At 44.0% G+C, this 12,931-nt stretch overlaps 1 protein-coding gene across 2 annotated transcripts in view; it reads right to left on the reverse strand.

Moving 5' to 3' along the window:
• Positions 1–12,931, reverse strand: part of RPS6KA3 (ribosomal protein S6 kinase A3) — an 85,959-nt gene that overhangs the window by 10,926 nt on the left and 62,102 nt on the right. Inside the window, exons 11-16 of one of the 2 annotated variants that reach the window (XM_054165856.1) lie at positions 12,505–12,593; positions 12,190–12,254; positions 11,984–12,086; positions 11,025–11,149; positions 7,013–7,135; positions 5,114–5,203 (exon numbers count right to left, since the gene is read on the reverse strand). In XM_054165856.1, the coding sequence (XP_054021831.1) occupies positions 5,114–5,203; positions 7,013–7,135; positions 11,025–11,149; positions 11,984–12,086; positions 12,190–12,254; positions 12,505–12,593 (595 nt within the window). Of the gene's footprint in view, positions 1–5,113; positions 5,204–7,012; positions 7,139–11,024; positions 11,150–11,983; positions 12,087–12,189; positions 12,255–12,504; positions 12,594–12,931 lie in introns of both variants that reach the window. The other variant, XM_054165855.1, reaches the window with a different exon arrangement.

Here is a 12,931-nt window from a genome sequence, read left to right on the forward strand (position 1 = left end):
TGCTACGATAAAAGCTTACAACTTGTACATTACTCTGCACACAAAACCTATACCACAGTCTACATTTGCATGGATTTTATCTTCCACAGAAATAACACCTGAGAATTTTCACCAGAGGGCACTAGAGACTGAACTATACCAAAGCATGGTTTAAGGTATGTTTAAGCACTGCATTTCAGTTGCACTTCCTTGTGGTTTTATCTTCATCCAGAAAGTGGTTCCTGCTTCAGCAAACCATTTCACAGGCTCTCTTCCCTATTATTATTTCAACCTGGTTTTCATGGTGGAGCTGGGACTGTTCATAGATTCACAGAATGGTTTAGGTTGGAAGGAACCTTACAGATCATCTATTTCCAACCACCTGCCATGGGCAGGGACACCTTCCACCAGCCCAGGTTGCTCAAGGAGGCTCAGGGGTGACCTCATTGCTCTCTACAACTACCTGAAAGGTGGTTGTAGCCAGGTGGGGGTTGGTCTCTTCTCTCTAGCAACCAGCACCAGAACAAGGGGACACAGTCTCAAGCTGTGCCAGGGGAAGTTTAGGCTCAAGGTGAGGAGAAAGTTCTTCACCAAGAGAGTCATTCGTTATTGGAATGGGCTGCCCATGGAGCCACCATCCCTGGAGGTGTTCAAGAGGGGATTGGATGTGGCACTTGGTGCCATGGTCTAGTCATGAGGTCTGTGGTGACAGGTTGGACTCGATGATCTTTGAGGTCTCTTCCAACCTTAGTGATACTGTGATACCTCCAGGGATGGGGCATCTACGAGTTCCCTGGACAACCTGTTCCAGTGTCTCACCACCCTCACTGGAAAGAATTTCTTCCTGATCTCCAGTCTAAATTTGCCCTCCTCAAGCTTCAATCCATTCCCTCTCAGCCTGTTGTAATAAAGAAATGGGTAACAAGTAAATTTAAGTTAAACATAAAAAAGGACTTTCAGTCCAAATTCCCTCGTCCTAAGATGCCTCTGTAAAACACAGGCTACTAAAATTCTAAGCTTAGAATTTTTGTGTGCTCTTAACTATGCTAAAAGGATTCATTTTCTCACCAAAACAAGGGGAAGAGTGCTAAAGAAATCACTGTGCAGGTTTTACAAGCTTGTGATCTTAAGGAGAAGGCAGGATGGGTTTCTATCTTCTTCTTTGTTCAGCAATTCCCTCCCACCCCCCCATGAAACATAACTGGCCGTTCATCTGACTCTGTTTGTATTCAGACTTTAAACATTGCACAGTATTTAGAAGCAGAATGATCTAATTCTAGATACTGAACTGGCATTTTAGACTGTAATTTCTGTTTGAAACAGGCATACTCCCTCTGATCCTGGTACAACATGAGGAAATAAACTTATTTCATTTCACATTGACCTGAGCTAGATTCTATGGCCCTGCTCTGGACTTGATGATCTCCTTGGGTGCCTTCCAACCCCTGACAGCCTGTGGTCCTGGGACATCACAGAGGACACACATCTTGGTACTGGGGGTATTCAGGCAAAATTTGCATCTGGTTACTATTTTCCCTGCTTAGCCCTTGCTGGCCCTGCTGTCTGCTTAAAACCTAAACTCTACCCCAGACAAACCTCCCTCTCCACCCAGCTTCCCCAGTAGGGTTATCAATTTAGCTGTTTGCACTGGTGAAGTTTTCTTCAGCTAGGTGCACAGCATCATGTGATGCTAGCTTTTCAAATGAACTCCTGGCTCATCAAATAGCTGTCAGGTAAGTTGGAAGAACCTACAGTAGAGAAACAGATGTAGGTGGATGAATAAAATGCAATGCAGTGAAGAAAGAGGGCATGGTTTCTGCAAAGTGAAGTAAGATTTCACATAGACCTACACCTGGATGGGGGCAATCCCAAGCACAGGTACAGGCTGGGTAAAGAGTGGCTCAAGAGCAGTCTTGAGAAGGACTTGTGGGTGTGAGTTGATGAAAAGAAAGCTCCAGTGAGACCTTCAAGCAAACTTCCAGTACTTGAAGGGGGCTACCAGAAAGCCAGGAAGGGACTCCTCACCAGGGCTTGTTAGTGATAGGTTGAGATGGAATGGATTGAAGCTTGAGGAGAGCAGATTGAGACTGGAGAGGAGGAAGAAATTCTTTCTAATGAAGGTGGTGAAACACTGGAACAGGTTGCCCCCAGGAGGCTGTGGATGCCCCCTCCCTGGAGGTGTTCAAGGCCAGGTTGGATGGGGCCTTGAGCAACCTGGGCTAGTGGAAGGTGTCCCTGTCTGTGACAGGGGGGGCTGGAATGAGATGATCTTTTAGGTCCCTTCCAAACTAAACCATTCTGTGAATCTATGAATATATATATAGGAGAGGGAGGCAGGATATCCTGTATTCAGGTGTCTGAAATACTTCTGAAAAGATTCTTTAGCTCATGCTTTAAATAACTCAAAACAGGACAGAAGTTCTGTTACAGAGTAGTGGCTAATAGGTAAAAAAGGGTCAAACACATAAAATAGTCTGGCACAGGAAGCTTCTAGGTAATGCTTTGTTGGAAGCTGTGTGCTTCCTCCATTCTCCATTCTGTTTCCTAGGCATCCACTACTGGCCACTGTCAGAGGCAGGATATTGGTTAAGAAGGACATCTGATTTAGCACAATATAGCTCCTGCTTTTGTTTGTGTACTGTGCAACTGAAAAAGACCACTGATAACAATCAGAAGGAAAAACCCCAGAGGACTGACCACTGCAGAAAGAACTTAAATCTTTTAAATATCTATTGTTTCCAACACCTTCAGGATTAAACTGCATTAAAAAGCTGAGGCAAGAATGAAAATTTCCATCCTAAACTGATTTCCAATACTCTTACATTTGTTCTTGAAATACATGGTGGGGGGAAAATGGATAATTTCTTGCAGAATAGGAATTTCCAATGCCATGCCCTTAAATGCTGAAAGACTGTATTTTGCCATTTCAAAAAGGAAATGTTTGAGTTTTGGTGTGGAACTGAATGAAAAATTGAGTCAAATCACACAGAATCACAGAATGTTAGGGGTTGGAAGGGACCTCCAGAGATCATCCAGTCCAACCCCCCTGCTAGAGCAGGAGCACCTAGGGCAGACTACACAGGAATGCATCCAGGTGGGTTTGGAAAGTCTCTAGAGAAGGAGACTCCACTACCTTTCTGCCCTGGGCAGTCTTTTCCAGGGCTCCATCACCCTCACCATACAGAAGGGTCTCCTTGTGTTGAAGTGAAACCTCCTGTGTTCCAGCTTGCATCTGTCGTTTCTTGTCCTATCAGTGGGTGCTGCCAAACAGAGCCTGGTACATTCATCTTGACCCCCACCCCTCAGATATTGACAGACATTGATCAGATCCCCTCTCAGCCTTCTTTCCTCCAGGCTAAACAGCCCCAGGGCTCTCAGTCTCTCTTCACAGGGGAGATACTCAAGACCCCTAATCATCCTTGTGGCTCTCCGTTGGACTCTCTCCAGCAGGTTCCTTTCTCTCTTGAACTGGGGAGCCCAAAACTGATCATCAGGTCCAAGTTCACCACCAAACCACATCACTAAGAGCCACAACTAAATGACCTTTAAACACACACAGGGACAGTAACTTCACCACCTCCCTGGGCAGCCTGTTCCAATGCTTGACCACTCTTGCAGGGAAAAAATGCTTCCTGATGTCCAGCCTAAACCTCCTGTGGCGCAGCTTGAGGCTGTTCCCCCTTGTTCTGTCACTACTTACCTGCTCTCTCAGGTAGAAGAGACCAGCACCTACCTTTCTAAATTGTCTTTTCAGGGAGTTGTAGAGGGTCTCCCCTCAGTCTCCTCTTCCTCACACTAAACAGTCCCAGTTCCCTCTGCTGCTCTTCATCAGACTCATTCTCTAGGCCCTTTCAGCTTAGTTGCTTTTCTCTGCACCCACTCCAGCCCCTCAATGTCCCTCTTGCATTGAGGTGCCCAAAACTGAATGCAGCACTCCAGGTGTGGCCTCACCAGTGCTGAATACAGGGGGAAAATCTCTGCCTTACTCCTGCTAGTCACACCATTGCTAATCCCAGCCAGGATGCTATTGGCTTTCTTTGCCACCTGGGCACACTGCTGGCTCACATTTGGCCACTTGTCCATTAGAAACCCCCCCCAGTCCCTTTCTGCTAGAGGTTTCCAGCCACACTTCCCCAAGCCTGGAGTGTTGCATGGGACAGTTGTGGCCCAAATATAGAATTACAGAATACAGAATTAACCATGTTGGAAAAGACCTCAGAGATCATCAAGCCCAACCAATCACCCAACACCATCTAATCAACTAAACCATGGCACTGAGTGCCTCATCCAGTCTCTTTTTAAGCACTTCCAGTAATGGTGACTCCACCACCTTCCTGGGCAGCACATTCCAAAGGCTAATCTCTCTTTCTGGGAAGAGTGTCTTCCTACCATCCAGCCCAAACCTCCCCAGGCACAGCTTGAGACTGTGTCCTCATGTTCTGTCACAGGTTGTCTGGGAGAAGAGACCAACTCCCTCCTGGCCACAACCTCCTTCAGGGAGTTGTAGATGGCAATAAGGTCTCCCCTGAGCTGCTTCTGTAAGCTAAACATCCCCAGCTCCCTCAGCCTCTCCTCACAGGGCTGTGCTCCAAACCCCTCCCCAGCTTTGTTGCCCTTCTCTGAACATGTTCAAGAGTCTCAATGTCCTTCTAAAACTGAGGGGCCCAGAATTGGACACAGGACTCAAGGTGTGGCCTAACCAGTGCTGAGTCCAGGGCAGAATGACTTCCCTGCTCCTGCTGGCCATGCTGTTCCTGATCCATGCCAGGATGCCATTGGCCTTCTTGGCCACCTGGGCACACTGCTGGCTCATGTTCAGCCTACTGTCAACCAGTACCCCCAGGTCCCTTTCTGCCTGGCTGCTCTCCAACCACTCTGACCTCAGCCTGTAGCACTGAGTGGGGTTGTTGTGGCCAATGTGTAGAACCCTGCACTTAGATGTGTTCAATCTCATGCCCTTGGACTCTCCCAATCTGGGCAGCCTGGCAAGGTCCCTAAATGCAGAGCCCAGCACTTGGCCTTGTTGACCTTGCATTAGGATACCTTTTAATCTTTAAATGCTGAAAAATATGAATGTTTGGCATCTCTCAAATTAGCAAGTGGTCTGCAGTAAGGCCTTCAACATGCTACTTACATCTTTTAGGGTAATAATATTTGGATGCTGGCCATAGCGCAGTAAGATTTCGATCTCCTCCGTTGGATCTCTTTTACTCTTGTCAATAATCTGTAAGAGCAAACAGATACATATTGGTGTCATGCTTTTTGTCAGTGTTACACAGTGCAAGATTTTGGTGTGCTCACTAGCAGCAAGAGAGCAACAGTGTTTATTGGTGCTGGCAAGTGGCAGGGATTACAACCCAAACAAAGCTTGCTCAATTGGAACAGCAAGGCAAAGCACCGAAAAATGCTGGAAAAAGATGAGGAAAAAAAAATAGAATCTGTCAGTTGAAAATAATTGTGGAGGGTAAACAATCTGAGCCCTCAGTCTGTGATAGATAGCACAAGGCTGTTCAGTAGGGAAGACCTCAGACACTCATCATCTGATCAAATAGGAGGTTCCCAGTTTGACCTGAGATACCGGTTCGATGGTGCTAAGGAACTGATTGTCATGAAGCTCACCTCAAATATTTGTGCACCAGAAGATAAAGACAGGAAATTAAGGGGGTCAAAAATAAGAAAAAGGAAACATTTCTCAGAAGTTAATTCAGATAAGCATTCCAGTATGGAAGTTCACTTGAATCTCAGGAGCCTTGCTGTCAGGCTCTGAAGTGCTCCCTGTGCAAACAAGCAAAATATTCTATTTCCACACTCAAAAAGTATTCTTAATCCTCTCTTTCCCCCTCCCATCTCTTTCTGGACTACAAAATTGCCTCTAATGTCTTCTCTGTCTTATCCTTTGCTCCTCTTGACATCCTTAAATCCTTATGGCTACCAGCATCAACCTAACACACTGGACATTAATCACTTGATTATTTTTCTTTCTTGATTCCTTGAGACCAAAAAAAACAACCCAACTCAACAGAGGCCACAGAAGAGCAAGGCAGTATTCAGAACAACCATTGCAGCTCAAAGAATTAACAGCTGGGCCAATACTTCCTTCCAGCTTCAAGAAATTTCAGGTCAAATTTGGTCCTGGCCAGAGCCAGACTACAGACAAGTATGTAAACAGCAGATTGAAACTATATGGCTTCCAGTAGCCAATCTGCATACAAGAATACAGCCAAACATACTAAAAAATGTCAAATGAGGAGACAAATGAAGTAGTAAATTCCTCAAATAAAAAAGATAACTGCCTCTTCCCTCCCCCCCTTTTTTTTGGTCTTTCCCCCTTCCCCCCCCCCCTTTTCTTTCATTAAAATCTGCTCATTTGTACTTCTGCTTTCACAGCAACCATTCAGCCCCACAGCAGTATACAGACAAACAAAAATACCCCTAGCATTCCACTTCTGGGACCTCTCCTGATTTCAACTTAGTATTTCATGCCTTCAAAAAAAGTACTAGAAGGCCTTATAGAGCAACATAAAAACAACACTAAAAACCCTATTAAAAAAAATGAAGCAAAAGGAGAGCTGAAATTTATTCTGGGTGCTGTACCAGAGTTATGCACTGTTATAAACTAGCCATCAGACAATTTATGGATCTCCTTTGGAAGCAAACCCCACACACCCATCTATCTTGAAATAAAAGTAAGCAATCATAACCTTAAAACATTAGGAAAAGTCATGTAAGCTTTTCCTTCTAGAAGCAGTCATGGAACTCCCATCCTTCTTTACCCTAATTACATAGGTGTCTCAAAGAGCTAAGGTTCCTTTTCACCACCCAAACCAGCAGACGGATAACAAACCCCATAGCAATTCAATGTATCTGCCAGGAAATGTTCTGTTAGCTTGATGATCATAAGTCACATTTGCATCTAAAATTCTTTTCTATGAAAGTTCTTCTTCATTTTTCTATTTTCTTTATAGCCAATACATTAATGATGCCCAGCATCTACAGTGTTAAAGCCTGAAAACTGTGCTCTGTAACAAATTACCTTCACAGCATATTCCATGTTGGAAGCTTTATGAATACACCTCTTGCAGATGGAGTAAGAGCCAACTCCAATATCTTCCTTGACTTCATATCCATCAGTAAACTGGATGCTGTTCCTGTGCAACTGCTACCAAAATAACATTATCAATTGATGAATATTCTAAATATATAACTGATCACAGAATATATCTGGTTGGAAGAGACCTCCAAGCTCATCCAGTCCAACCCTTCACCCAACACTAAATCATCTCCCGAAGTGCCACGTCCACAGGCTGCTTGACCACCCCCAGGGATGGCAACTCCAGCACTGCCCTGGGCAGAACATTCCAACAGTTGAGAACCCTTCCAGGGAAGAAGTATTTCTGATTGATCCTTATAATAAAAAGAAGTTTTGGGAATCCTGCTGATTTGTTCTGTATTTTGAACAGATGGCTTCTGAGTTGGCCAGAGTGGTCTAAGTAACTGCTACCTTTGCTTTGATATCAGCAGGAGGAAAATTAGACATTAGCCATGTTACAAATAATGCACACTGGACTTCAGAAACTGTCAACATTGTATTTCTGCCTATTAATTCATTAAAGACAGACTCTCCAAAACAAAGATGATAAAAAAAGATGCATGATAAAATTATGGTAAAAACCAAAAGCATTGATCATTCTATTCTCTGAATAGCTGAATGCCAGCTGAAAAAAAAATCAGACATACTAAGCAGAGTCATTTTAAGTGGAAGTTGCATGGAATGGCAGTCAAAAAGCCTGTCAGAGGAATGAAAAAGATAAAAGAAGGGCAAGTGCTGACTCCTGTAATGGAAGGAAGTGGTGCTCTGGAAGGAGGAGTTTGTGCAAAGGATGCAAAGCGTTGGCAGGAAACCATCTGGGCATCCTGCAGCACAGCAAAGAGGAAATAGGAGTGAGGAAGTGGTTGAGGGGCACAGATGAGAAGGCAGCAGAGAAATGAACGTTTACAAGAGGAGGAAACTGTATACAAAGAAAGAATTGCACCCACAAAACTATGTGGGAATGAAGGAGCATGGAAAAGCTTGCAGAAGCTTTTAGCTGGGCTCCAGGAGCAGAGCTCATTCTGACACATAGACCAAATCAGCTTCTTTAGAATGAAAAAGGATCTAAAACCCCTTGAAATGTAAAGGTTTACTGCCCATGAAACAAGAAATGTGTACAAATGAGAGTGCTGTGATTATACTGGACTTAATGAGAGGATTAATGAAATATGAGAGCTGTTTGTGTTCTCAATCAGTTGTTTTTAAAGGAATTTCTCAAGCATTTACAAGACAGCCTGGCAGTGAAAAATGCTCAAGCATACAGCAAACCTTTCTGTTCCTACCTATACACCAATATGTTTTCAACACAACTTAGATCAGCAGTTTGCTTTCACAATCTGCTCTTCCTCATTAATTGCAATTATTACTGAATGTTAGGGGTTGGAAGTGACCTTGAGAGATCATCCAGTCCAACCCCCCTGGCCAAAGCAGGAGCACCTAGAGCAGGTCACACAGGAATGCATCCAGGTGGATTTTGAATGTCTCCAGAGAAGGAGACTCCACAACCTCTCTGGGCAGCCTGTTCCAAGGCTCTGGCACCCTCAAAAAGTTTTTCCTTCTGTTCCCATGGCACCTCCTCTGTTCCAGCTTGCACCAGTGCACCTTGTCCTATCACTGGACATCCCTGAGCAGAGGCTGGCTCTGTCCTCCCCACACTGCCCTGCACATCTTGATCCCTAGCAATGAGGGCAGCCCTCAGACTCCTCTACTCCAAGCTTATGAGCCCCAGCTCCCTCAGCCTGGCGTCACAGGGAGATGTTGCACTGCCTGCAGCAGCTTGGGGGCTCTGTGCTGAACTCTCTCAAGCAGTTCCCTGAGGTCCTTCTTGAACTGAGGGGCCCAGAACTCAACACAATTATTCCAGACACAGCCTCACCACAGCAGCAGAACCTCTCTCAACCTACTAACCACAGCCCTTCTAATCCACCCCAGGATGTCATTGACCTTCTTGGCTACAAGGGCACATTGGTGGCTCATGCTGCTCTCCAACAGGTCCATCCCCAACCTATCTTGGTCTGTGGGGTTGTTCTGTCTCAGATGCAGGACTCTACACTCATCCTTGTGTCATTGCTGCAAATCTCTCCCCACCCAACTCAATTAAAAATTTCTTTTATGCCAGTTATTCAAAGCAGAAAAAGGAGGCAGAAATACACTTTATTGCAGAGGTCTTCCATTTTTCTTTCCTGCACATACATCTGATTGTTTTCCCCACTGGCTGTGGGGAAATTCTCCAGTGCTGAAGCATGCTTTCAGAATGACCTCAGCTTCTTAAAGAGAAAAGGCATAACTCCCTGATTCTAGCATGAAGTCCACCTTTCCTGTCTCACAAAAATCATTGTGGAGCTGGAGTGGGTGCAAAGAAGAGCAACTAAGCTGGTGAAGAGCCTAGAGAATGAGTCTGTTGAAGAGTGGCTGAGGGAACTAAGTGGGACTCTTTCATGTGAGGAAGAAGAGGCTGAGGAGAGTCCTTGTGACCGTCTACAGTTCACTGAAAGGACAATGCAGAGAGGCTGGTGCTGGTCTGTTCTCGCAGGTAATTAGTGATAGAATAAGAGGAAATGGCCTCAGGCTGCACCAGGGGAGGTGTAGGCTGGACAGGAGGAAAAAACTTTGCCCTGCAAGAGTGGTCAGGCATTGGCAGAGGCTGCTCAAGGAGTGGTGGAGTCACCATCCCTGAATGTGTTCAAAGGTTGTCTAGATGTGGTGATTAGTGACATAGTTTAATGGTGACCTTGGTAGAGTAGGGCTAATAGTAGAACTTGATAATCTAAAAAGTCTTTCCCAACCTGAATGATTCTATGCAAATTGGAACTAACCAAAGGTTTACTACCCAAAAATAAGGAGTACCTGCTTTAACAGAATACATAAGAACAGCAACTCATTAGGCTATTGGAAGTGACAAGGTCACAATTATTCATACAGAAGACTACACTGGAGTCATTTTAATACTGCTTGGAAGCTGAAGCTTGTGTGCATACTGTAACACTGAAAACATTGGTGTGGGAGGGCTAGATTATGTCCTGGCTCATGGTTTCCAAAGCATTCATCCAGATAAAAGTCACAACTGTACTCCAGTACTTCCTGTTGCACTGCTGGAATCAATGGATACTTTCATGTGTAGGGGAAAAAGATGTGTTACTGCCCTCCACCTCTTAACTACAGATTCATATTAAAGAGTTCATGCAATCATAGAATCAACCAAGTTGGAAAAGACCTCAGACACCATCAAGTCCAACCTATTACTTAATACCTAACACCTCCTGACAATTAAACCATGGCTTCAAGTGCCACATCCAATCCTTTTTTGAACACCTCCAGGGATGGTGACTCCACCACCTCCCTGGGCAGCACATTCCAATGGCCAATCTCTCTTTCTGGGAAGAACCTTCTCCTTACCTCCAACCTAAATCTCCCCTGGCACAGCCTGAGACTGTGTCCTCTTGTTCTGGTGCAGGGTGCCTGGGAGAAGAGACCAACCCCCAGCTGCCTACAACCTCCTTTCAGGTATATGTAGAGAGCAATAAGGTCTCCCCTGAGCCTCCTCTTCTCCAGGCTAAACACCCCCAGCTCCCTCAGCCTCTCCTCACAAGGCTGTGCTCCAGACCCCTCCCCAGCCTTGTTGCCCTTCTCTGGACACGTTCAAGTGTCTCAATGTCCTTCTTAAAATGAGGGGCCCAGAACTGGACACAGTACACAGAATAGAATGTACATAGTACTCAGTGCATAGAGTAGAATGTCTTCATTGAAGGCTTGAAGCCTATTCACTCCCATGACTGTTCTCAGGTCCTGCACCCTTTGGAGGTTTTGTTTGGATAAAATAATTTATCTTTAATTTTCTTGTGAAGCTGGGAACGCCTGTCAGGATACTTCATTCTGTGATGAAGGAAAGAGTCCCTCCACCAAGAGACAGCAATGCTGCTTTACCAACTTATTTTTGTACAGCAGAGGTACTCACCTGGACAATTGAGTGCACTCCAACTGTCTGCATTGCTTGGCTTTCATCATCTGATGTAATAGCTACAAAACTAAATCCCCGGAAAAGCTGGTGTGCATTAGCACTGGGTGGGATGCCAGGTGAGTCTGAAAAAAGAATTCATCTACTTACAAGCAGAGTTTGTGAAGCTGAGAGATGAGATTATGTCTAACTCTGAAGAGCAAGCCACACCTTTATTCTAGAAAGCACACAGAAAGCAGAATTTGCAGAAAGTCCTTCTGAGGATCAAAATGCAAATCATTACTGAAGTGTTCTGCATGAAGCATCAAGTGGTAAACAGTGGCTACAGAGCTCCTACTGCTGCCAGACAATTTCCTTGCACAGAAAGCAGTACTCTGCAGAAAATATTTACATATGGCAGCACGTCTGTTATATTTATAGAGAAGCAGTCAAATATTGGCAACACCCTAAATTAGCAAAGGCACAAACTTCTATCATGTTTTGAATGAAGAAGTGGAAAGCTACGTAGAGGCAGATTGTACTGAAAGCACAACTTGGCCACCCAAAGCCTGCCATGATTCAGCTTCTACAGAGAGATACCATGCAGAGTCACCACCAAGAATTACAGGAAGCCACAGACTATAGCTTTTAAGGAGACAGAGATACAGAGAATCATTCTGGGATCAAATAAGATCATTTGGATAAGTAGAGTTGAACTTCAGCATAGTTTTTTTTAGCTGAGAATGACTTCATTTTTAACCCAGGACCATTCAGTTGCCTTTCATGATATAACTAAACCAAAGATCACAAAAACTGGAAGACGTGTGTGTGAGCATTTATTCAACCCAAGAGCACCTGGATGATCAAGACACTTTACATTAGCTGAACAGGAAGAATGTTTGTAAGTTTTGAATATGGAAACTGTTTAATTAATTAATTAAGTTTTTTTGTGTTTTTGTTTGTTTTTTTTTTTTTTTTACCTTTTGGAGTTTTTGCTGTAAACTCAGGGTCAAAATAAAATGTGTCTTCTGGTCTGCCAGTTGCAGGTTTAAAAGGGGGGTGGATTTCTCTCCTGTACAATTTCTGAAGAGAACACACAGGCCAGGGTGAATTAAAAACGTTACACCACAGCACCCAACACTTCACTCAGACATTTTACTGAATCAAGTTTGAATTAGATACTCACATTCCAATCTATTTTGGAAAAGAATGCATGCCTCTTAATTTCTTCAACCCCATCTGGACCTGCTCCTTTTATAAGGAAAAAAAAAAAAGGGCTGTGAATTATCATCTTGGTCAAAGGAAGAAAAAAATTCCATTCCTTATGTCTTCTGTGTTAATTTCACAGGCAGAAATAGCGGAAGGAATAAATTTTTGGATCATTAGAAGAGCAAACAGGCACACTCTGTTCTCACTTCAAACAGGAAAAGTCATTTAGTAAAGTTAATGAGCACTGATGTTATCAATATTATGATCAGAAGTATTCTGCTAAACACTTTACCTAATCTGTTTGCTGGGTTTCTTTTGAAGAGCATTCGCAGAAGGCTTTGTGCTTCAGGACTCAAGAACTGGGGCATTCCAAGTTTGGCCCTAGAGAACAAAAATAGTTAATAGCAAACAAACATATTGAGGGGAAAATTAACTCCTCTTTCCTCCTCTCCTCTGTCATTCAAAAAAATTCCTATCAAATAAAATTGGCATCGCTTAGAAACTGCCTTCAGACATCAGAAACAGAGCAAAAGTGCCGTCAGTCATGTAGAATTAGGGTTCTTTTTCTCCTCTCTAATTTGAATTGTACATTCTTTTCAGTAGAGAAGCTCAGAAACTTCAGTAGAGGAAGTGGTGATGAAAAAGCCCTGTGGAAAAGAATACTTACAGGGCAAGAGCTTACAAACCTGCGTGCTTTTGTAATATGCTTCGAAGTCCAG

Source organism: Dryobates pubescens, chromosome 12, assembly GCF_014839835.1.
Source record: "Dryobates pubescens isolate bDryPub1 chromosome 12, bDryPub1.pri, whole genome shotgun sequence".
NCBI lineage: Eukaryota > Metazoa > Chordata > Aves > Piciformes > Picidae > Dryobates > Dryobates pubescens.